Source organism: Rhamphochromis sp. 'chilingali' (assembly GCF_963969265.1).
Source record: "Rhamphochromis sp. 'chilingali' genome assembly, chromosome: 13".
NCBI lineage: Eukaryota > Metazoa > Chordata > Actinopteri > Cichliformes > Cichlidae > Rhamphochromis > Rhamphochromis sp. 'chilingali'.
Window position 1 is genome coordinate 5628496 of NC_137940.1, and position 26417 is coordinate 5654912.

The following is a 26417-nucleotide window of genomic DNA, read 5'->3' on the forward strand; positions in this document are numbered from 1 at the left end:
GCTCCATGCCCTCCTGGGTTTTAATTGCACCTTAGAACACATATGCATCAACACTACAATGAGCGGGTGGAGGGAGGTTTGGAGTCTTCTCCCACCCCCATTCTCTGCGGCCTGCTGGAGCGGGAGGGCTAGTAGGAGGAGTTGGCCGTCCGACTGCGGTCTGGGGTGTGGGGCCTCCCTGCTGCTGCGGAGTCGGGGTGGTCTGCCTCTCCCCACCGCAGGGAAAAGGGTAACACCACCTGGGTCTGGGTGCAATTCCCCCCTCCAGGGGCAAGGGTACCTAGACCCGGTTTGTAGAGTACGCTTGGGGAGTGTGATTGTGTGTACAGCGTCTCTTTATGTCTGTCTCCACGTTGGTTGAGTGTGGAGTGAGTGCATATGAGAGCATGAGGGTGGGAATGGATGTTTGTGTCTGTGTGTGCCCGTATGTCTGTGTCTATATGTCAGGTTGGGTATCAGACGCCACCTCTCTGGGGACACCTCAGGCCCTCCAAGGTTTGGAGGCCTATCTCCACCCACCACCACTTCCCCTGCCGGTGGCGGACTCCCTCAGGTGTCGGTGTGTTGGTGGTTCTTTGTATCTGGGGGTGGGCGTCCGGGTACACACCGGCTCACTCCTTGGCGGCCGCTTGTCGGGGCCTGGGGCCTGGGGCTCGCTCGGGCCCCTTTGGAGGTGGGGTGCCCCCGGCCTCTCGGCCTGGGGCTCGGTCACTCAGGCACAGCTGGGGGCCGGCGGAGCTCACGGGCGCGTCACTGCAACTCCCCCTGACTTCTGCTCCGCGGCTGCTGGGCGAGCCCTCATCTGGGACTCTCCTCAGCTCTTACTGGAACAGTGGCGCGGCTGCCCCTCTGTTGGTCTTCCATGGTCTCTTGTATTCTGGGGGCCTCTGGATGTCTGGAGTTTTGATCTCCTCCATACCCACTTCACACCCTGGAGGACGGGGCTGTGGCCCCCCCACACTCCCTAGCAGATCATTACATGGAGAAACCTTTGGAATGCAAGCATGCTGATCCACACAGGTATGCACACATGGGTATTCACAGACGCGGACTAAAGCTTTCTTGGCTGCTGCCTCAAAGCACACTGTGCGCTGTCTATCTTGCGTGCTGCACAATATCGTTTATTATTTAGTAAATATTGATATCTATGACTAGCTAGTTTATTGTGATGGTGCTTTGTTTTCTCTATTATTATGTTGCTCTTTGTTGTTTGCTGTCTCCTCTGTTTGTTTGTTTTTTTTTTTGTTTTTTTTTCTCCATACAGGTGACCCAGGAGTTCTTTTTTTTTCTCTCTCTCTCTTCCCCCCCCCTTCTCACCGTCTCTTCTCCCCTTTGGTTTTCTTTCTTTCTCTCCCCCTCTTTCTCTCATTCATTCCCCCTGTCCTATTTATTAAAAAAAAAAGAAAAAAAAAAGCAGTTATTGTTCAACCATTGTTTAATGTTGGTTAAACAGACTGCTTACACAAGACACAATATAATCCTATAAACTGGGCTTCAATATTACCCACATGTTCTGTGTTCTTATTTATTGACAATGACCATAGAATAAAATATGAAGGCATCAAATTGAACTTTCAAGGGAGTAATATGACGGCTTTAGGACCCTAACGTCACCCTTCTTCAGGAAGAGGGCGTCGGCTCGGTAGCCGGTGGAGGAGGAAGGTGCTGTGACTGGCGAGCTGCTCGCGCAGTGACGCGTACAACCGCGAGGTCAGGACATTGGCGCGAGCGATGCGAGTCAGGGGCTGCGAGGAAACAGACTAGAGAGAAACACCTCAGCCGGGTATCGTCTTGTTTCAGCGGTGTGAAAAGAAACACAGTGCAGTGAGCATGTCGGTGCTAGCTTTGCAAGAGTATGAATTCGAGAGACAGTTCAACGAGGACGAAGCTATCCGATGGATGCAGGAGAACTGGTAAGGCTACACTGTAATCTTAGCGCCCCGTTTATAATCCCATATATAGCAATGAACGGTTTTTCTACAGCACATTCAACGCGCCGTGCTCGTGCTAAATGTGTGTTGGAGCCTGTCGCGTGGAACATACATCCACCTCGTTTACCGGGATTAAACCTAGCCGTATCCTCTTACATCAGCCTCTTTGTCATCATCCGCGAATTTCTGACTGCTTCATAAAATGAACAAATTCATGCAGGCCTTCAGCCGCGTGCGAAAACGCCGCTCTGCCACATTTCAGTCTGTCTGCTCTCATTGGATGCTACATGCTCTTCCACTGTTGCATTGTGCATCTTTCATGAGAAGGATTTGTCCTTGAATTCCTGTGATTTATTCTCCCGGCATCACTGCCGCGATAGTATTATAAAGGTCATCCATTCCTCCAGCTGTCGCACCGCCATCCACTCACTGGATCCACGCACCACTCATCCAGTATGTTTTTATCCACTGATTGACTGATTTTCCATGGTCAAGAGTGGGCACCAGTCATGGTTTATTTTTGTCCTTTAAAATAAAGATATTTGTTATTAATTTAGGAATTATTTGTTCTGTGTTTTAAAACAGTTTATTTTTCATTATTAGTCATATATTGATTGTTTTCAATCAATGGAGTATAAAATGATTAAAAACTGTCATCACAAACCCCAGACTCTAAGGGGTCTAATAGCGTGCTTGGTCCAATACATTTCCTATGTAAATGAAAAGAGAAAGTGTTTGGAGCTCTACTTTAAACAAAATGGCTGGAACTATTATTAACCTATCAAAATTGTTGATATTTTATTGATTGAGTAATAACCCAGTTCTGTTAGCTCTAAATAAGACGCCTTTCCAAATGAAAGAATATGAAATCCCAATTAACCTAAAGATTAATTGCTACACAAAATATAAGAGACTAACTTGCAGCAAAAGCCTTTTTTAACCGTACTAATTGGAGTCACTGATGAATCACAGCTTCCCACAAATCAAATGTGTTTTCTTCCTCTAGCCGTAAACATGCATTTTTTTTAAACAGCTTTTTTTTTACAATAGAGTGTATAAGTTGACCTTTTACAGACATTTCATTTTTAAGTATCTTGTTAGGGGGAGGAAAAACAAAGCAAAACAAAAATCTGAGTGATGTTAAGAAACTGGATTAGCAGTTCTCCACATGCTGCAGATTCTGTTAGAGTGGCCTTTCAAGTTGCAGCTGATCTACAGAACAGAAGGACTATTCTCCCAACAGCTGTCCAAGGTGGTGTGGATGGAGTATATATGAGAAAGCAGGATGAGATCCTTTCGTGGAAGGCAGCTGAATATTCTTGTTTTCTTCTTCAAAATAAGAGTGAGGTGGCTTGTCCTCAAAATACCCTGTCCTCAAAATACCCAAGATGCTGCAAATTAAAGCTGAAGTCACCTTCTGGCATCGTTGTTCATTGATAAGAAGCGTCAATATTTAAAATGTCTCATTGTTTACTTAGGGTGGTGTCTGCTATGCTTTGCACAATCTGTAACATTACTCCAGGCTGAAATTTCCCTGTTGCTACTAACGGATGAGTAAATATTCTTCATGATTGTGTGCAGTCATGCATTGCAATCGTGGGTCATGTACTGGTCTGTCCACCCATCTTTTGCATGAATTAATAGAGGGTTATTTTTGTCCAGGTCCACGCCAGGTTGAGCAAGAAATGGTTCCAAGCAAAACAAAATGATTCATGGGTAAAGTTAGTATGAGCTTCATTCACTGGTAGTGGGTTTTTAGAAGGCAGCACACAGAAAGTAAGAGGTATTTGTCTAGCTTCATCTGTTTCAACTGCCTGATAAAAGGCAGATTATTTTTAAAGCATATTTTCCTTGAGTGCTTGGAATGAGTTATAGAACAGTTTCAGTCTTATTCAGTAAAATTAAACCTGTGTGTGAGTGTGAGAGAGAGAGAGAGAAAGAGACCGAGCGAGAGAGAGAGTGAGTGAGAGACCACATGGGAGTAATGTGTAGGAGCTGTCCATACCCTAGTACTGACAACCAACCAATAACGTTCATCTTCTGATGTCTGCTGACAGAGAATTAGCCAATCAGGTTGCAGCTGATCTGTGATGACCTCTCTCTGCTATTCCTGTAGTGGAAGATGTCAGACAGGGCCAGTGCACATGGCTAATAGAGACAACAACTATGGAAAGAGGGACTGTATAAGTTTATGAGTTGACATTAGGAATGTAATAAAGGGTGACATGTTTTTATGGCTTAAGGGTGAGACATAAGGAGCTCTTATGAAAGCATGTGCCTTAGAAAAAAAATACCTCTGTTTAATGGTTAGCTCAGTGCAGTACTTAAACCACCACACAATAACTTTGATCTAATTTGCACAGTTTGCGTTTATGTATTTATTTTGTGTATTTATCCTGCAAACCATTAACAAGGCCAAGTGCAAATATGAACTGATTTCAGTTCATATTTGCAAAAGCAAATGTCAAGAATTGCATACAGATCTCTGGCTTGGCTGTTTTCAGTCTTGTTTGACTAGAAGAACAGGAGGATCCCTTTTGATGGATGTGCCAGGGAATAATTCAGACTCTGAAGGTAAGGCAGATCATATATTTATCATATAACATATGTATCTGATATTTATCTTTGGAAATCACAATAAATGTTTATTTTGCATTGCATTTAACTGGCTATTGAGTAGACGCGTGAGTTATATAAAAGCTTGTGTGCATGACAGAGGAGTCATTGATAAAGCATGAAATTGGCCCTGAAGTTAACACCATTAGACTGTGACTGTTGAACCTAGTTATGTAATAGTGTTGATGATGATAAGCTGGAAAAACAAACAGCTCTAAAACTATTCTATTAGTCAAAAGCAAAGATATCTTTAATCAGAATATTTGTTACACTGTTGTTACATTTTTCTCCTAATATTTCCATGTACTGTATTCTCATTGTTGAATATAGGAAAGCATCAGCTTTAGTCATGACGGTCATTTACATTTCAAGCAAAATGTATGTTAACTGAACCATGAATCCTGTTCTTTGGCTGTCAGATATTATGTATTATTTCTAGTGTGGTCAGTGTTGCCTGTTTCAGTTTGTATTATTTGATGTTAAATATGCACAAGTTTATTTTTCTTGTTTCATGTTCAGCCAAGTCCCAGCTAAAGTAACCCCTCTGTTTAAAACAGGACAAGACATAAGTGTACATTGTTATATACTGTGTGTATGTCATTGTTCTGCAGGGATGAATGGAGACTGGTGCCCTGATCTAATGTCTTTGTTGGACACTGACAGGAGACAGCTCAGTATTGTATAAGAAAGGTCAAAGAGTCGGTTGAAGAACTAAGAAGAGGAGGAAGAACTAAATACTGTGTGATAACATCAGCATCTTGCCTTTTTGACAACAAAATGTATTCAGTACAATATAAACCTAAATATTATAGGGGCAGGGTGTTTTCATTTTTTCTCCACTTCAATCTTGTGGCAAAAGATTGTCTGATTTGACTTTGGTAAGGAAATTGTGGTGCACAACCCAAATTTAATTGTGATTAAGTCACACTAGGAAATTGGAAAACCAGTTTAAAATTTAAAAAACCCCAAGATAACGACTTCCATTTACCTCGGAAGTCTCAGCAGCATGTTTCTCCTGGGACCTGAGTCAGTTGAAGTCAGATGCACTCGTCAGCTAGATCATATTAATATAAGATCATTTTTTTCTTCATCTCAGTTCCTTGGCCCTTCACAACCCATTTCAACACTTAATCACTTAACACACAGTAAACCTTATGCAATGCCTGACTGTAATTGCACATATAGTGCATTTATTAACATAACTTTGCAAACTTGTCTTTGATATAAAATTGTTTAGCATAACATGTGCATCATGTTACTGTTTTGAATAAAGTCTGTTTAAAAACACATGCATGGGTTTCTGTATTTGTTGTTGCAGCTCAAATTTGGGGAAGAAATGAATAAACAAGCACTTATCTCATTTTGATAGGCGATAGCATGTCCAGTCTAATGTGGTAATATCTGGACTGCAGTCTTTGGTTATTACATCTGGTGTGACTGTGTGACTGAACTGGTTTGTCATCACTTCAAATGAAAACACTTATCTTCCTAAATATATTAAAACCTCAGATGTGATCCAGTGCAATGGATAAAACCTGCTCCATTTCAATATTGCCTGATGTATGTTAAGATTGCAGTGTTCCTTACTATCCATAAAAGACACTTTGTTATTATTCAGTGTTATACACTCACCTTCAACCTGCTGACTCAGTCTGCACTTCCACAAACGTCATCATTTCTCATTAGCATGCAGATTGTTTAGAACCTTATGTTCTGTTTTTTGAAAATCCCCTTGTGTGGATAGCATCCCCATGGGTCTCTGCTCTTTTGATGGATCTCTGGTGATTTTGCTTTGGATTGATAACACGGGCTGCACAGTCGTAGAATACTGCAGGGAATGAATAATGAAAATTTTGAGTGTGGTCTGACTGTTAATGTTTCTTCTAAAATTTGCTTCATTTGCTGTTGCTTTATAAACGTATTTTTAGAGTAAAATAATAATGTTTAGACTCTGCCTTCATGAAATGTTTATGAATATTACTTTTAACAGTAGCATTGCTTCTTTTTAGCTAACCATTTGCCTTTCAATTCAGAAGTATCCTGGCTCACTGACTAATCTTGAAGATCATGTTTCTGGAACTCGATAAGTTGGGGAGATAGCTGTCTTCCATCACAGTTTCATATTACTTATTCAGTCCAAGTGCAGCCTTCTCCATTGTTTCGGAGTTCTCATGCCCTATTATTGTACAGATGAGACCAGTAGATGGACTGGATTAAAAAATTATGTTGCATCAGTGGTTAGTGCATAGTGGCATTTCCCATAGATTTAAACTTTTACTTGTATTGAGTAGAGTATGCACATATGCTTGAGCAACTACAGTCCAAGAAGGTGCAGTTGGACAATGTTTGATAGGATGAGATGCTCTTTTGAAAAAATATTACTATGACTCGCAAGTTGTTTGGTCCGACCAAAATGAGGAGAAAGATCTGGGATTAGTAGTGAGTCAACCTTTAAAATATGAGCAAGGGACTACACTAAAAAGTTCATTTATTATTCTGGAAATCTGTGAAAATAATAATAAAAATTCAAAAATGATTTAGCAATTGTACTTGGGCAACCACCTCAAAAACTAAAGTTAAAGTGCTTGAAATGTTAACTAGCTTGTTTTCATTTTTCTCTTGAAAAATAATATATGCATTTGTGTGCATTCTCTTATGCAACTTTTAAAAAAAATTCATGATTCAAAGCAGCGCAGACGACGTTAGAGAGATCCTTTTTGAATATTGAGTATTTTTATCCAAGAAATTATTTTTAGGTATTAGAGACACTTTGTTGTGTTTTTTAGATGATTTCCTGAATTGGATCCGTAGCTATAAGTAAATGGATGCTGCTGCCTTTGTAACAAGAGCAGCACATGGTGATGCTAATCTTTCTTGACCATGTTAACCAAGAATATGCTTCAGGCTTGATGTTTGTTCGGCCTGTTTTCTTCTCACCACTGGTGAGGCGAGGTAGAGACATGCGCTGACTCCTCGGGAACTGATGTCTGCCTGCGGTGTTGCTGCAGTTTTGTTACACTTTCAGTTTTTATTGGGCTGCCAGTAAAAATCTTTAATGCAAGCAAAAGCAGTTCATATTACAGCTATTTTGTGTTAGTGTGTATGTGTGACTTTGCAAGCCTGTGTTTATTACCTTATTTTGTTCAAGCTAGAAATGCAAAGACTGAACATTGGTATGGGTGAGATCAACCCAACTGACTGCCTTGTCATTTCTTCAACAGACCCTCTGTTAGTGTGGCCATGTAAATCACCAGCTTCTGTAGGTGTAATATGTAGGTGGCCCAGTGCTTTTTGTCCTTATAATGGATACCTTTGGTTAAAATGTACATTTAGGAAATAACACATTAAGCCCAAATTATAAACCACTAACACAAAAATATATTTCTACAGAATTTTCAGTTTTTTACTTTTTACAATCGTTTGGAAAATCTTTTCAAAACGGCACTTACATTTGTTTTTAGTTGGTGGACTTTTTGTTTCCCCATTTCCTCTGGTGAATTGCAGTTTTTCTTGAGTAGTTACATACATGAGTCAATATGGAATGAATGCAGTTGGACTACATTTCTTCTCACTGTAGTTACAAGAGTGTGTGTCTTTTTCACGTTGTACTTGATGATGTGCGTTCCAATGAAAACAAAGTTTGGGCACATAGATAACATACTGGTGATGCAATTCTCAGACTAAAGGTTTTAAAGCCATCCTTTCTTTAAAAAAAACAAATCAGTGCTACTTAATAATTAATTAATTAATTTATAAATCCTACAACTTTTGTCAATTATGTAATGACAATCACAGCTTCAGCGTGATTGTTGTGTGATAATGTCAATTATTGCACAACAAATGTTAATACTTCATGCACAAACTTCTTAAAGTAACTTTGACTTTTGTACATGCTGCTAAGTGACCTGTAAGTGCATCTCAGTGATTCTTGGATGATGACTGGTTATTATGTAACATAGTTAGATTATATTCACTGCAACTTGCGGTATTTTTTCTTTTTTTTCTCTTTTTCTGCTTGTCTGCTCTTTGACAAAGTTACTCCTTTTACTCTCTATAGGATACAGAAAGTACTGCCAAGGAGTTAACTGTCCTGAACTAAACTAAAATATTGGAAGTGTGCGCACAAATACACAGTTCTGCTGTGTGTATATAGTTGTATATGTCTTTGTGACATAGCATACACACACACACACAGTTAGACACCAGCTCAGTGTCACAGGCATGCAGACTCATCCTCAGACTGCAAGCACAGGATTACATAAGACATGAAATCTCCTGGACAAGCTAATACAGATCCAAGTTTCACAGCAGGTTATCCAGCAGCTTTATACGACACTGTCAGTGGGGGAGGGGATGGCCAATGGGATCAACATTCTTATTATAATGTGCAATGTACTAAAGAAGTTAGTACATAAGTCAACAAAACCAAAACCATAAGGTGGTAGGATATGCTGGCATACTTCAACTTGATGTCTAGAACGAATTGTTTGCTATAAAACTGTAATTTGGGCTGGATGGCTTGGCTCTCCGTTTGTCATGTTTGAAGTTAGACTACTCAACTTTTACAGGCTAAAAGACCATTTTCATTTGAACCTTTATGGTGGTGATAATATTGTGAGACTGTAGTGTCAGAGGACATCTCTGGAGCTGTGCTTTGTTGGCTCCATCATCAGTATTCTCTCAAAATTAAATTCCCTTTTTAAACTTTTGTTCATCATTTGGCAGCAGTGAAAAATGAGCCAACGCCCAGCGTCTGAAGCTGTAATAATGGTTACGCACCAGAGGGAGAGGGAGTGTGATGCTTTCCTGATTTGACTGAGCAGCTCTTGTAGACTACACTCAGTGTGCACAGTTTTACATAGAGAGCCGGCTCTGCAGTCATAGATTTCACCTTATTTTAATGGTTTTTACCTCTAAGCTAGTGCTTCTTGTGCTCATTTAGATGAATGCAGCTGCCAGCCTTGCTGCAAGAAAGAAATCTCTGCTGATTCTGTTACTGCTTCATGCTGATCCTTCCCAAAAGAGCTCTGACTTTGTAGTTTTTTATTTGTGCTGCCTCGGCCCACTTTGGCAAACAGCAGAGTCAGGCCATTTGCCACAACCCTTTAATATATTGCACAAGTAGTTTTTACCTTGTGCAGTTTACTATCTTAATTTATTTATTAAATTATATTTTGGGAGGCATTATGACGTACTTCGAGGACTGAGGAAACTTAAGAGAGAACTGAACAGAAAACTGTAATAAGGAGTCTTAAAATATATACGGTGATCTTTACAAGCACATGCACAACGTGAGTCAGGTCTTAAAAACATGAGCGAAAGCAGCAACAAATCACTCATGACAGGTTCTAATGTGAGGGTGAGTAGCTGTGCTACATGGCTAACATTAGGCTATTTATTTTGGTTTTTTTTCCCTGCAGCCAACCAAGTAATTACATTTTGGCAAAATAAGAATTTTCTTATTCAGCTAACATTTGGCCATCTTTTTTTATTTATTTTATTTAGGACAGTGCATGTTAATGAACATAAATGTAAAAAAAAAAAAAATTACATGAATGTAAACATACCAGATTATAGCCAAGGGCTAATTTCCATCTGTTGTCCTTAACCATAAAAAATAGACATAATAATTCATAAAAATTCATCATTCATTCATAATAAAAACTCCATCACCAAAATTACACATACACACCATTCTGTTCCCAAATAAAACATTAAAACTATACAACTCATACATGATCACACACTTGATTTGTCCATAACCAGTTTTTAACCTTTGCCTTAAGCAAATTGAGTGTAGAGCATTCTCTAATGGGTTGAGGAAACAGTCTTCCTCAAGGGTAGTGCTGGGCTTGTTTTATGGTACTGCCGTTGTGATCATTTGCATAGGAATTTGCTTATGGAGAGCCTATGAACAGGGGTTTTCAGCCTATGCAAATGTGGATGACACTGTGTAGGTCGAATGCTGATTGTTGGACAAGAGAGAAGGGACAGCAAAGATAATAACTCCAAAGATTAAGAAATGAAAATCACAAATGGTGACTGCAGTGGACACTTGATTGTTAGTAATACTGGGTCTTTGTATGTAGGACTTTGCAGCTGGCTGAAGGACTAAAAACGATGAAAGAGTTGCCCACAAACAGGTTGAACCACATGCTTTGAATACTGCCTCCAACAGATGCGATCTACTTGTAAATGGATTCTCAGTGGGTGCCTACGGTTTGCCAGTGTACTGGACGTGGACAATCATCATGAGGCTACTGTAGTTTCTATGAAAGTTTCATCATCACATGATCAGTGCGAGGCTCTGAGTGAACATCACCTGACTGTCTCTGATCGCTATTTGTGACAGTGTGGACGTGTTAGTGGAGACTCCAGAGCACCAACTGTGCATGCACCCTTAAGGTGGACTTCAGTCAGATTTCGAAGATCTAACACTATGGCTACTACTTTCTTGTGTTGTCTCCAGCAGCCCATGTCTGTCCCACAGAGTATAATTGTTCTTTAGTGTTTACAAACTAAATTATTATGCAGTAGACTTCTTGGTCATCATACTGGTGTTTGAGCCAAAACAAATATAAGCTAAATATTAATTTAATTAATTATTAAAAATAAATAGATAAAATGTAAAATTCTTTGCTGATGATGAAGTAATCTGTTGCAATAGTTGGTCCTTAGGCTCTAAATTTATTTTCAAAATGTAACTTGTTTGTTGGCTTGACGTTATTAAAACAAAGTACACATTGGTTTAAGTAAGTGATTATCCTGTTTTAAATTTGTGTTGTGTGGATTTCAATACTTTATATTTAGGTGGTATGTAGATGGCATTGTGAGCATTGCCAAGCATCCCTTATGTCTTCATTCAAGCATGCACTAGCAAGCAACTTACTGAAAAAGTTGCATGCTAGTGCTATATTTGTCACCTGCTGGTTGAAAGAGAGCGCTAAGAACAGAGAAAGAGTGCAGTGAGTTTTGGTTAGGTGGAAGAATCATTACTAAATCTTTGTTCTCACTCTTTTCAAAACTTTAATTTTGCATTTCACATTTAACATTAATGAACCAAGAAAATCTGCATTTTGCTTTGGAAACATGTTTGCAACCATCAATGGAGTGACAGGATGCGTGACTGCAGCTTTTTCCAACCTTATAAATAATATTTTTTAATAATAACCAAAACTACCACCAATGACTACCAATGGGCCTTGCAATTAGTCATGATCATTATTGTGCTAATTCTCATTACCATTCATCAATGGAAATGTCTGTGCATTACCATTACAGTTGGGGGAATGGCTGTAATCACAGTACTGTAAGATGGTGAAACATATATCCTTAGAGATGGTTGTAAATGGCCTCCTTGACTCCCCACTCAAACCAGTGTTGCTTTTTGTCAGGATGTGCATACCATCGTCATTGAAAGAGTGATGATGAGGTAGCTCTGCGGTGTTGTGCTATCTGCTTATCCAGAGGTGGTTTGGTTTCCCCGATGTGTAATTCACAGCAATCTTCCTGGCATTTCACCACGTACACTATATTATTCTGTTTGTGCAAGAGGATCCGATCCGTCAGGTGGACCAATTGTTGGCATAGTGTGTCGTGGGGTTTGAAAGCTACAGACACCGTGTTTTGACAAAATGCGTCTCAGCTGTTCTGTTAAAGGTTTTCATTTAGGCAGCAGTTGTCTTTCTTCTCTCCTGGATCGCCTGGAGCATTCTGTAGGTGCTTTCCCAGCTTTGACAAATGTCCAGCTGGGATAACCACACTTACTCATGGCCTTTTTGTAATGATGTCATTCTGATTCCCTGGCCGCTGTGTCTGTGGGGATGATAAGAGTCAAACATTTCTTCCCCTGAAAACGATATGTCCAGTAGGGCTGGGCGATATGGCCTAAAATCCATATCGCGATATAATTTGAAGCATGTGCGGTAACGATATATATCGCGATATATTCTTTTCTTCTGTATAACGTATTTTCCACACTATAAGGCAAACTTAAAATCTTTTAATTTTCTCAAAAATCGAGTGTGCCTTATGTATGAATTCTGGTTGTGCTTACTGACCTCGAACCGATTTGGGTGTGCAGAAATCTGTTAAAAAATGTTTTGATGCACAGTAAAGCTGGAGGATGAACGCCAACTTTTCTTCCACTCGATAAAAATTAGGGCTGGGCGATATGACCCAAAATTCATATCTCGATATTTTTTAGCTGGATGGCGATATAAGATATATATCTCGATATTTTTTTAAAGCCATAAAGTAAGAACAAAAAGAGAGTTCTTAGTCAAAGCTGTGTCCCAGATGTCACACAGGCACTTTTATTAACATAAAGCATAGATGTACATGAAAAAAACTACTCAAAAATAAATTATGAGCATTTATTAAAAATAATGCTCTATAAATAAAAGAAAAGTATGTTGTTTTTGTCCATAACAAAAAGCTCACAATTGTGCAGTCAAAATGTAAACTAAAAGACGTTGAGCATAATAACATAGGCAGATTTCACAGCTGCTCTGTTCCCAACTTCTACTGCGTGACTGACAGCCTGGAGTTTGAAATCCGCTTCAGGTGCCATTTATGGTCCTTATACACACACACAATACGGTAATATTACGTTGAAGCACAGTGCGTATTACTACGCGAGCCTCCTCGGTAGCCGCTCCGACAGTCCATCAAGCGGTGCAGCCCCGTAGCTTACCAAAGTCGTACTAAAACATTTTTTGACAGATTGCTGAGCGCCGTGTTCCACATAAAATCGGTTCGTGGTCATCAAGCACAACCAGAATTCATACATAAGGCGCGCTGTCAACTTTTGAGAAAATGAAAGGATTTTAGGCTGTGCAGCCCAGTGGGCTGCATGGCGTTAGCGTGGTTAGCTCGTTAGCATGTTGACGCCGTCCAGCCCCACGCATGGAGCAATGCGCAGTAACTCGTTAACGGAATTTTGCCGTGTTCATCTTGTCGCTGCCTGCAGGTGAAGCTATGAGGGAGGAGGGGGAGTTGTGTTCAGTGAAGGAGAGGCGAGGCGGAGTAACGTTGCGTAAAGACAAAAGTGGACGAAAGAGAGGCAAACTTGTGGCTCCACAACTATAATTATAACGTATATATCGATATAAAGGATATGGTCACATATTATATCTCGTATAAAAATATATCGATATTTTTAAAAAACTCGATATATCGCCCAGCCCTAATAAAAATTCACGTGAGGGATTCTGGTGGTCAGGGACAAATGAAATCTCATAGCAGGATGCTATACACGGGGCAAACTTCAGTCAGGTGAACAACTGAGATTATTCATTCACAATACAAGGTTAGTTATTAATATACTGCAACAACATGGGAATAGAACAGCTGCGAGAGAATTCAACATTAATGACTCAATGTTACGGAAGTGGAGGAAGCGCAGTTTTTGGCTTTCCCCATATTTCAAAAGTGCTTCATCTCTTTGCTATGACTGTCGCCTGGCATAATTTGCAGATGATAATGGTTGTAGCCGCTGCGATGCTTTCGACCAAAACAGGCGCAGTTTGATGACATCATCAACATGCGCTATCGCGATAGAGCGGTACAGTCAAAATCTCTATCGTTGGCCAAATTTATATCGTTTCTATCGTATATCGTTTATATCGCCCACCCCTAATCTCCAGCAAGCAAACAGAATCGAGTCTCTGGAGTAATCAAAATTTATGAGAGAATAAACTGAAAATGAACCTGACTAAAAGCCGCAGGGTTCAAAGCTTGTGCAAAAAGTAGCGGCTTATAGCCCGACAATTACGGTAATTAAAATGTGACATAATGTCAAGTGCTTTGTGTTTTAATGCTTTTAAATGACTATTTTTAATGGACTTTTTACTTAATAGATGACAAAAGACTATTTAAAATAAAATCTGTGTAACCTTTGCCAAACTGTGACCATTGATGATAGACATGGTAATTACAAATAAATGTAAAAAATAATTTGTATCAGTAGCACAAGCAAACTGCAGTACTATGCCAGCCGTGAGCCACTCCTTGTTTCTTTGTATAATGCTAGGAAAATAGGCAGTGTGTTTGTTATCAGTGTGACACTGAAAAGTGATGAGATGCTTTCCAGATGATGATGCATGCCAGATTCTGACACCACTAGCTGAAATGCAGCCCCCAAATTATGACAGAATCTCCACCATCTTCTTCCATGTGGTTGTAGAAACTCACTTTTGTACCTCTCTCCTAAGCTTCTCTGTACATCATAACAATATTTTTGTTTGTTTTTTGAAAATTCAATAGTCTTGGAAACCAAAAATTTCAAATGTGCAGTAATCACTCCATACGCTGCTGATTTTTCACCTTTCCTCCCCATTTCCCTTCTGTAAGGCTCCTTGACAGCCACCCTTTCACCAAGACTATTTCCAATAAGCCTTCAACAAATAGTAGATGGAACAACTGAAAAGCCAGATGCATCTAATGTATCTTTATTTATTTGTTTACTTACTCATTTTTGTATTTCTAAAGGACATGACTTTTACATAGTGTTCATCCGTTATCAATGTTTTTTAAGAAAATGCTCAGGGATAAGGACTGAGAAGTTGTGAATAATAAGCCAGTGTTTACAGAAAAAGGGCTCCAGAGAACCTAGCGAATTAGTGCTCGAGTGCTTAAAAAAATACCAGAAAGCCTGGCTTCTAGGAAGTACAATATTAAAAAAAAAAATGAGGGGTAGCTCAAGGCACATTACTTTAACTCAATAAATTCCTTTATAACATGACATCTAATTTGATAACCTTCAAAAACTAATGGCCCTAATAGAATAAGCGAGGCTTGGACACTAAAGGGTAAATTTATTTTGCCCCATCTTTAGATGATTTCATTGTACTCATAAGGAGTTCTATATATGGCAAATGGACTGATTCTTATATAGCGCTTTTCTACTCTCCCGGAGTACTCAAAGCGCTCTATACAACATGCCTCATTCACCCATTCACACCCACTCATACAAGCACTTCTATACACAAGTGCAAACTAACCTGCATTCACACACATTAATTTGGGGTTAGTATCTTGCCCAAGGATACTTGACATGCAGACTGGGGAAGCCAAGGATCGAACCACCGACCTTCCGATCAGTAGCTGATCTGCTCTACGACCTGAGCCACGGCCACCCCTTTGAAATCACAGCTTAGACTATGTTCATCGTGCTACCCTTTGACCTTTAACCTTGAATGACAGTAAACCAAAGGGTAATGCTGAGATTGTTTCTCCTTTGCAATCCCTTCCAGCCACTACACATTATATAGGGCACTGTATTGTGTGTTGCTCCGTTCCCCCCTCCTTCCTGTGTAGTTGAAAAACAGTGATGTCATTCTGCAGTCCAACCCTGTTGACATTCTGTAAATGCAGCTGAATTTGACTTTGACAGGTTTGTCCTTTGTTCTTCAGAGGTGGTCTCAAGCATTTTATGGTCTCCTGCAAGAACAGTTAGGTGACATCCTATATCCTTTGTTGAAAGATGGAAAATAAAGAGTTGATACACTATGTGATGGTAAAAGTATTCATTTATTCAGTTTGAAAAGAGAAAGGGCATCAGCAGCACTACTTTTTTATCTTCTAGCATTGGTTGACCCATAACCATCTACTGACATACACCTTAACCTGACTGACCGTCTTACACAACCCTCCTGTATTGAAATTACAAAGTGGGATCCTAAAGTTAGCATCAAGTTCATTCTTGAAGTTCATTTTTGAGAAACTGATGTCATGGAATTAAAGATTTAACTGATTATTGTCACATAGCCTTTTACATTTTTTTTTTTTTTAAAAGAAAATAAATTACGCCTTTTTTGTGTGGCTACATTCTTGATCAGCAAATTTTAGCGCTGTTGTCGAGAGTGTCATCTGCTAAGGAAGCAGAACAGGTTTGTTCACTGTGTACAAGGTTGCACATGTGTGGGCTCTGTGAGAAATGTTCAGCAGTGTTAGCAATGTAAGTCTTAACCCTTTAAAGCCAACTATATCATGTTTAAAACACGCGTTTTTGGGACGTCTACATCAGTGTGAACCCCCATCCCATGGAAAACTGAAATAAATTGCATGATATGCTTTTAAAGAATAAGCTGCAAAAAATGCCTGATGTAGTACTCCTGTGCTTATATACCATATATCACAATTCAATTGGCAATTCTGTTTAGAGGCCTTATTTTAATTTTGTATAATAAAGCACTAAATACCTAGGGCTTAAAATCACGTTGTTGTCTTTGTATAACCTCTAAATAACAACACAAACCTCACTGAAGTGGAACATCACTCCTTGGGCTACTTTTACTCAGCTAATTAATCCCAGAGCTGTTGGTCAAGCTCCAAGAATGCCTCATTCCTAGTTGCTGTGCACTGTCCTCTTGACAGCAAACACAATGTTTTTTTGTTTTTTTTAATGTTTCCAAGGTTGCTGCTGCTGATATTTCTTTTTTCCAGTATCACCCTGCTGTTACATACATATATCTACTTCTGGCTACCCTGCTGTAGGTCTGATGCCTGACTAACCTGGAACCTACTAACTTACTCTCATAAGGTTTATTTTCCTGAAGGTTTCCTGGGGGGGTTATTTTCTTGGCTATGCTGCTCGAAGCAGTTACTCTGCTCTCTGTCCAATAGAGCAGATCGTTTTTCGACAATGCTGGTTTAGTGTTTTTCAGCCCTATTCAGCATCCAGTCTGTCAAGTCAGACTACCTGCACCTTGTAATTGTGCTGAGCACTGGCAAATACTTTTCTTTAGATTCAGTTGAGCCAGGTGGTGTTTCACTGACAAGTCAATTAACACAAATTTAGATCACAGGATGGGAGGAGCTGAAACTGAATCCCGGCAATAGCAATTAACTTGCAGCAAAGTATTAAATGGCAGTTGGAACTGGACTCTGATCATTAAATCATTGCTTCAGGCATTGCATGTGAAGTCACTTTATTATGTAAAACGTGTCTTGTGTACATTGTGAAGCAGTGCTGGAAGAAGAACTTCTGTGCATACAAAAATTACATTGTTAGAAATGATTACTTTATGGTGGGAATAAATTGCAAATAAATGCTGCTTTCATTTAAAATGTCAGTTTTTTCCCCTCATAGTATCTAAGGATGAAGCTTGAAAATGTTTGTTTCTTCTTTGATGGATTACAGTAGAGTGCAAGTCTTAAGCAGTGAATGGAGCAATTTATTGAAATCCAATCGTACATGAAAATATAGTGTATATATTAAAAAAAGAAGCTTGAAAGTCAATATGTTGTGTAAACCTTTATTGAGGAATAAAAGGTGGAATAAAGCCAGAGCTCTCGTAGGCAAGTTTTTTGGAATTTCTTCAAATAGTGTCCAAGCTTCTTGATGGACATTCCAAAGCTCTTCTTTGGATGTTGGCTGCCTTTTCTTCTGCTCTCTGTCAAGATGGTTCTACATCTGAAGAATGTTGAGGCCCAGACTCTGGGAAAGCCAATCCGTGATTGATAGAAAAACATACAGTGGAATACAGTCAAGATATGCTTTCACTGGATTGCTGTTGCCAATCATATATATGGTGCATCAGAATCTAGCGTTGACCTCAGCCTCTTCTTCCTGTTTCCTTTTCTTAAGAGTTGCTTTTTGACAGCCATCCTTCCATTTCTGATGGGTTTTCACCAAAGAGTAGATGGATCAACTGAAGGCTGTCACATCTTTGCTGTATTTCTTTCCTATTTCTCAAGGATATGACTTTGAGATACTGTCCATCTGCTGTATATAGCTTTTTAGGCCTGCCACTTCTTTCTCCACCTATCTAGCTTTTTAAAATCTTTAAGGGAGATACAGCTCTCTATGCCAAATGTGTGGCTAATAACTCTGGTTACGGTCAACAAGGAATTGCCTTGTGGGTGCAAAAACACTACTGTCAAACGGTGTTATCTTTGGCTTTTTTCCATGAGTTCAGCTAAAGAAATGGGAACAGATTAAGTTTTTTACAGCAGGCTGCTAGTAACAAAGTGCCTAAAGATACAATTTAAAAAAGGTTCTATGCTAAATTGTCTGTCTGTTTTGTGTAGACAAAACAGCGGCCAATCCTTAGTTAGGTGCCGTTTTATGCTTGAATGATTCATAAGTTAGTCTAAAGTGACTTTAAAAGCATTCATCTAAAAAAAGTGAGGTACAAGTAGTGGACTGAAAATGAGTGAAAAGGAACCAGTGTCCTAAGAAAAACTTTGAAAGATTGTCAGAAAGTTCTGAAACCTTTTGCTCAAGATCGCTTTACAAGAACGTCTGACGTCTTTGGGAGCAAAATATAAAGAACTGATGGGTGTTTCAAGACTTAACGTTTGGCTATTTTAGTCACTTTAGTGATACTTTATAACCTTCATTCCTAATTTGTTGCATTGAACATCAGTCTATCAGTATATTTTCCTGTGTATAGTAAGTCATGCTTTCTCTTTTTGTTGCTTGCAGGAAGAAGTCCTTTCTCTTCTCTGCACTCTATGCTGCCTGTATCCTCGGGGGCCGCCATGTCATGAAACAAAGGGAGAAGTTTGAGTTGAGGAAACCATTGGTGCTGTGGTCACTCACCCTCGCTGTATTCAGGTAAGAGGGTTAACATTTGTTTAATGATTATTTAATGTAAACTGACTTCAGTTGTCAAACGTCGCTGCGTTTCACAACAACTAGAAACAGTAGCAATGTGCACAGTAAGAAAACCTCAGCCTTGTAGAAAGTGCTAGAAATACAAACATTTTAGCTATAATGTGGGAAGCACTTTCACACTTTTAACACAAATTATTGTCTGTATATGTATGTCCTCCTCACCCCCATGTAGTATTTTTGGTGCCATCCGTACTGGGAGTTACATGATGTACATCCTGATGACGAAAGGGCTAAAACAGTCAGTTTGTGACCAGAGCTTCTACAACGGGCCTGTCAGCAAATTCTGGGCATATGCTTTTGTACTCAGTAAAGCACCAGAGCTGGGTAAGTCCATTTCATTTATTTATTTATTTTAAGTATCTTTTGCATATTTTTTTCTACAATACTGCAAATACTGTAAAAGGCTGATGATGTCATCACCCCGTCAGGCAGGTGGTCAACATGGTCACCCAAGTTTGTGAATTTGATAACTTAAGAACCAAGCGGCATACGGCCTTCAAACTAATACTAAAAGTGTATTTACTAATAATCTTGGACGAGTTTAAATCCCAGAAACCTCAGTCTTAAGGTCAGGGGTCAGAGTTTCTGAAAATCGTCTGAATGTGATGACTGAAGAAGAAAGTCACCTACAATTTTGAAATTGATACAATAGGTGTATCTGCTAGGAGGCTGATGGATACAATTGGCCACCACCAGTACACTTCTTTTTAAAGATTTTGTGTGAATACAATTTTATTTTTGCTCATCTTTATCTTCCTAGTGTCAGATCTGCAAGCCTAAACCTAGAGCAGTTGTTCCTCTCAGCAGGAATAAAGAGTGGCAGATGCCATGTTCTCTCTGTCTGGCTAATGTCCAAACTATCATGTTGTGAAGTCTGGAAACTGGAGACTTGGTTGTTTCTGTATCTACTAGGTACAGAAAGGTGCAGGCGGCTTAGGGAAACATAAGAAGGTGGACAGAGACCTTTTTGTCATGGGTGGATGTCTCTCTAGATATGTCACTAAAAATTCGAGACACTGCAATCCCATTGCACATTCTAAAAACGAACACAAGGCACATATAAGTAGTTATGTTCAATGAAGTACTGCTCTGTTTCATCAAAATACCACTATTATCAGGACCAAAAATATGTATGGCTTGGCTTTAAGGATTTGAGTTGAGTACTCATTTAAGAGCTACAGGTCAGAAGCCAAATTTTTGGCACCGTGCTCACATCTTTTAGCCATCCACTTTTGCCAATACACACTCATATGGACAACATCTTCATCTGTGATTCCAGGTGAATTAACACTACAACTATTGCAATAAAATCAGGTGGAAAATAACATAAAATTTATAACAGTAAACTCAGGTTTATTTGTAGTAAACTGGCTGCTGCAAGCCTTAATAAATCAATATAAATAATAATCATGTTTGAATGATTAAGTAATTCATAATTTTGCATTGTAAAAGAGAAATTCCCACAAATGCCCTATTATGTGCATAATAGGGCAAATTCTAGCAGTATAAATATAATACCAAAACAGTACTTTGTGCTGTCACTGACTGGTTTCCTGGCTTAGAATGGAACTTGGGGTCTGAAGGTTACATGACAGTAAGCATGGCGGTGTCAGTGTGACCTTGGTAAATATGTGACTAGTGGAACCTTACTTGGTTATTAAAAGTCTCTATTATGCTTGAGTTAATCATGCTTTGTGTTAAAATCCCAACTGTTTAACATACTGCAATTACTGCAGGATTAGTTTTCCATGCATTTAAAGTCATTCAGCCACTACATTCACTAATATATATATTGCAATATTTTTGACTGATGTAAAAAAATAAAAATGTAGGTAAGTGTACATTTACATTTATACATAAATTTGAAAACAAAAGCCCCAAATTTTCATAAGGAAAAATACATTTTGTAACCTGGAAACCACTGATATGAAGCATTGATATTATGGTGTTTTGTATTTGTAGCAGTACTTTACTATGTACTTTGTTGTAATAGGGCATGTTTTCTGTTTTTTCAGCTTTTGCAGTTACCGCAACTGTTTATTGTAGAGTACTTATCGGCCTTAGCCTTGTTATGGGTGATAAATGGTATAATAAAAACTGCTTTTGCTGCCACTTGTATTTGTGTTTATCAGTTTATTGGGTCCTAAGTTGTCAAACATTTCAGTGCTTCTCTGTGTGTGCCTAAAGCTTTGTGTTTTTACACAGCTTTGCATATTTGAGAGTGATTTGTATCACAGCCAGTTACTTTTTGTTGGACAAATAATAACCATGTTCCTTTTTCTGCTGCTCCGTCCTGTCTTATCCACTCCTAACTTCCACTCTCCTATTCGCAGGTGACACTCTGTTCATTGTCTTGAGGAAACAGAAGCTCATCTTTCTCCACTGGTACCACCACATTACTGTGCTGCTCTACTCCTGGTACTCCTACAAGGACATGGTGGCTGGCGGCGGGTGGTTCATGACCATGAACTACTTGGTCCATGCTGTCATGTACTCTTACTACGCACTGCGTGCAGCTGGTTTCAAGCTGTCACGCAAGTTTGCCATGTTCATCACACTGACCCAAATCACACAGATGTTGATGGGCTGCGTAGTCAACTACTTGGTGTACTCGTGGATGCAGCAGGGCCAGGAGTGTCCATCCCACATGCAGAACATTGTTTGGTCCTCCCTCATGTACCTCAGCTACTTTGTGCTCTTTGTCCAGTTCTTCTTTGAAGCCTACATCGGCAAGTCCAAATCATCGGCTATGGCTGCCACAAAGAAAAGCGAGTAAAAAATAAATGCCATAAGTATGAAAAGAAGGAAGATAATGTAAAAAGGGAGTTTGAAATTGAGAGCAGGGACCAGTGTCTTGAGAAATGAATGGGTTTAGGTGTGAGAGAGGTGGCATATAGCCCACGAAGTCTAGTGGGAGTGGGAGGGTCATGAAATGGTTGGTGTTTGTGCTTGAGCATTATTACTAATGTGCAGGTCTTTAAAAAAAACAAAATAAAAAAACAAAAAAAAAACCATTGAAGGTTCTGTCTCCCTTGAGGGATGCTATAGAAACAGCACCACCATGATCAGAAGCCATCACAATCTGTCCACCTGAAGTTTAAAAGCCCCCATTTTAAATTCACATTTAAAAGTTTTTCCAAATGTAAAGGATAACAAAAGGATCAAAATCACCAGATTAAAAACAAATTACATCTACCACAAGTATAAGTTTACTTATATAGTATATATATATATTTTTAAATATATATGTATATTGAAAAAAAGAAGGTACATATGAAGATGGAGTTAACATTAACACAGGCCATCTGAGTATGTTTTTGTTTGTGTGTCTGTCTGTCGTCAGTGGGTTTTTTTTGGTTAGATCTGTCAAAGCAAAAGTTTGGATCGCTGGTGAGTACATGGAGCTGAAGTGTTGGTGGTTGAGGTGAGCTGATGGGGTGAACGGCACTGTGTCGTCTGTCTTACATTGCAAAATGCGATATTTTTCTCAGGTCTTAGGTTATTTCTTTCTTAATATAATATGCATATCAAGACAAAGTAGACATGTTTAACATCTGCACCACTTTACAGTATGGCTGAATTTCATCTAGAATGTCTGCATAATTGAGAAAAAAAGTATGAATGGAGCTGATTGGACTGACTGTTGACCACACCGCTCCCGGCCGTGATGGGAAACAGATGCTGACAGTGCCCTGCTTCACCACTTGTCATGACCTTGCAGAAGTTGCCGACCACACTTGGAAAATTACTTGCCATTGACTTCCAAGCACTTCGCTGTGTTAAAGTGTCCCTACCAGTGACGAAACCAGTCTGTTGGACAATGAATGCTTAAATGGAGGAAGAGCATATTTCTGTCTAGCAAAAGAAAAAAAATTCAAACATGCAAATTGTCAAAATCTGCTGTATTGAAAAAATAGTATGTATCCTTAATGGTGTCTGTTGTGCTATTGTGCATTTGCACTGTATCAATGTAAAAAATATGTTGCTGACAAACTTAACATATGAACAAAGTGCAAAAATGTGACATGCCTGTGTTTGTTTTGTTTTTTTCCTCTTGGTATTGCACACCATTGAAACTATTTTAGTGCTAAACCTGAAAAGCCATCTAAAGTACTACTAAGCATTTGAAATTAAGAATTACCAGAGTTTAATTATCACTCCCAGACATCCAGTCTTTCTTTACAAGAACTGAAAGACAAAGTGTAGCAGCAATCAAACATGTTTTATGCCTGACCTCTCAACATCAGGTGTTACACTTCTGCTTTTAGCTGAGTCACTAAAGTTGATCTGTATCATTGCTGGATGCACTTCGGTAGTTGTGGGCATAAATGGCACGAGTAGTTAAGCTAAGCAGCTTTTCATCTAAATAATGATAGTAATCCACTATTACTGTTGGTTCAGTATTGAAAAAGCGTGCTGACCGCCCCCTAGAGGTCACATTACAGGTTGTTTGAGGCTCCATTTAGTTGAGGTTGGAGTGAGACAAACATGGCATGAATCAAAATGTTTTCATCTGAGAAAAGTTAATCACATAATAAACATGGATTCTTAATCATTTAGTTGGAAAGACCTAGTAAAGCAAATCAAGAAAGACCAAAAAGCAAATCCTGTGAAGTGATGGTTGCGTTTTATTCTTGTTGTACAGACACAATTCCATAAGCCATAAAAAGAATAACAAATGGTAAATTTATGCAATATACATGTTCTATAGGGAAAAGAACACGTTGCCCCATCATATTATAATTTTTAAATAAGTTAAACAAAACAGCAGGATGTGGCCGCCTATCGTTCCTGTCACTTCCGGCTACCATCTTTGGTAACTAATGAGTTAGCCAACGAAATAAAATGCTACGCTATCAAGACAAAAGAGGGGAGTAAAATTTGTTCAACAAGTTTGATATTTTGTTCAGGCTGAAGAAACTGAAGGGGCTTTGAAACTGTGGTAAGTGTTAACAAACTCAAAAACAAATTCCCACAAGCACAAATCTTGAATACTTTTATGGTTTAATTATTCAGTTTTGAATGTGTAATATATCACAATTATATATTATATTATATATTATGTATTATATATACAATTTATATTATAAAAGCGTCAAAGCAGCCTAATGGACCATTTCCAGAACACACATCATGGAAACGTGCAAAGGTCTTTTTCCAGTTAAATGTCTCCTACAGGCTTAGCGGGTGATGGAGCATGTTAGTATAGAAGTCATGGGAGTGGCAAAACTTACCGGTGACAAAACTACTGATGATATCCTGAATTAACAGCAGAAGCTATACTTTGTATAAATGTTCAGTAATATGCACTAGTAGTGAGAGACAACTAGACCATACCAATTTGGTTCCTATTAATATTCTGAGTTTTCTGAAGGTATTTAAAAAAAATGGCTACTTTATTCTTATATTATCTTACAAGAAAATAATGATTGCGATTTTGACAGCTTTTCCTGAATTATTGCAGAATTGATTACAGTCTAGAAGTTGTATCTAATTTCAGTTTATTCATAACCATAAAATGATTTGCTCTGTGCTACAAAAGGCTTGAATCTCAGGTGCCCCTCTCAAACAGGAATGCTCTTTATCTGAACTGAATGCAGATTATGATAATGAGTGCAGGTTCGAACTGCTATTGCGATCTTGATGTAAAGAGAGGTCACTGAAGCATTTTTTTGTTTTTGTTTTTGTGTTTATATTTAGCATTTGCTACATATGAAAAATGAATAAGAACAGAGTTACTTAATAACCGATTATTCTGTATTGGTTGCAGTTGTATCCTTATATATCCCTATTACTATTAGTTTCTCATCGGTGAGCTATTTTATTTCTTTGTAACATTGCTGCCATCTAGTGAAAAAAAGCCAACCTGGCTATTTTTTTTTCTTGACGATTGATTTCTAGGTCATTAATGATAGTACTGTGGAGCATTTCTCTTTAATTGTTAAATAGTTGTGATGAAGAACTATCCTATTCAGTTTATGTAATGGGAAAAATGGCTAATTGAAATTAAGTTGGGATTGTGTGCCACTTAAGTGAAGGTGTATCTGTGATTAGTTGTGCTCATTGTTGTTATGTTATTCATTTCTCCCCTGAGACAAAACTACCAAGACAGCTTGCCAGATTTGGGACTTTCCCTCCTGTCAATGGTGCAATCATACATTCTGGCTCACGTGTCTATGTCCAATACATGCATTAGACCTTCCCTCCCCTTCTGATTTTAACTCTGGACAAATCCTCGAAAACCAGTGTTGCTCTATCCTGCTCAAGAGCTAAAGGGACCAAATACTGACCTGAAGGATCAGGGCAAAGCCTTTGAGTGGGTGGCTAATTCCCGCTTTAGCCCTCATCAGCTGTCCTCTGGGCAGGAATGGGACCGTGAGCGATAAGACAAAGCTAGACCCATCTGGCAGAAACTATAACCCCAGTTACAAAAAGTTATGATGGTCTGCAAAACCTAAAATCTGAGACAAAAAATACAATAATATCATTTAAACCCCATATTTTATTTAAGAAAATATTTTCACATTTTTATATTTTAATGCTTTGGTTTGCTTTTTGTATTTTGAATGTGCACATTTCATACATCTGCACAAGTCTTTCCAAATGTTACAGGTTTTGGAGAAACACATGCTACCATTCAGACAGTATCTTTTTCAGCAAAACAAAGAGATAGCATACTCTGCAGCACAGCACCACCGCAGTGTATTAGAGAATGTAAGAAACCATTCCCAAAGTCCTGACCGGTTGCCAGTTAAAAACATTTGACATTTTATCAAATAAAAAATATGGCCAGGAGGCCATAAACCAAAGAGCTGGAATCCTATATTGAGCAAGGACAGGATAACATTTTGGCTTTTAAAACTTGATCTCCTGAGTTACAAAATGCTTTTAGGGAGTTGCTTAAAGAAGACATGAGGTAACACAGTGCTTCTGGACTCTCTTCTGTACAAAGATAACAAATGCTATGTTCTATTTGTACAGTTTTAATTAGATATGGGGTTTTGGATAACAGGTTTTAAATTCAAAAAAGTAAAGTAAGCATCAGATGTTTTGGGTTTTTTTTGGCTTCTTGTCATTGGCTATCAGTGGATACAATCGATGACATTTCATTACTTAACAAGTGTGGACAAAACATAAACTTGAAACTTAAAAGTGTTCACAGCTAATGACTTGAGAATAACACAGTGCAGTGTATCTAGTTAAGTAAGTAAAATTAGTGTAACTTTTTCTCTTCTTTAAGACCTCTC

At 38.8% G+C, this 26417-nt stretch overlaps 1 protein-coding gene across 1 annotated transcript; it reads left to right on the forward strand.

Moving 5' to 3' along the window:
* Nucleotides 1-1665: 1665 nt before the first annotated feature.
* Nucleotides 1666-23194, forward strand: elovl6 (ELOVL fatty acid elongase 6). Its single transcript, XM_080901251.1, has 4 exons — nucleotides 1666-1913; nucleotides 18979-19110; nucleotides 19343-19494; nucleotides 21504-23194. Exons 1-4 carry the CDS (start codon nucleotides 1831-1833, stop codon nucleotides 21944-21946), a joined length of 810 nt encoding a protein of 269 aa, XP_080757377.1. The 5' UTR covers nucleotides 1666-1830; the 3' UTR covers nucleotides 21947-23194.
* The last annotated feature ends 3223 nt before the right edge of the window (nucleotides 23195-26417 follow it).

Bases quoted from the DNA above. Each gene is read 5' to 3' on its own strand.
- elovl6 (XM_080901251.1), top strand. From the start codon at position 1,831: ATGTCGGTGCTAGCTTTGCAAGAGTATGAATTCGAGAGACAGTTCAAC. The intron at 1,914-18,978 runs GTAAGGCTACAC...TGTTGCTTGCAG, and splicing joins CGATGGATGCAGGAGAACTG to GAAGAAGTCCTTTCTCTTCT. The intron at 19,495-21,503 runs GTAAGTCCATTT...TCCTATTCGCAG, and splicing joins CAGTAAAGCACCAGAGCTGG to GTGACACTCTGTTCATTGTC.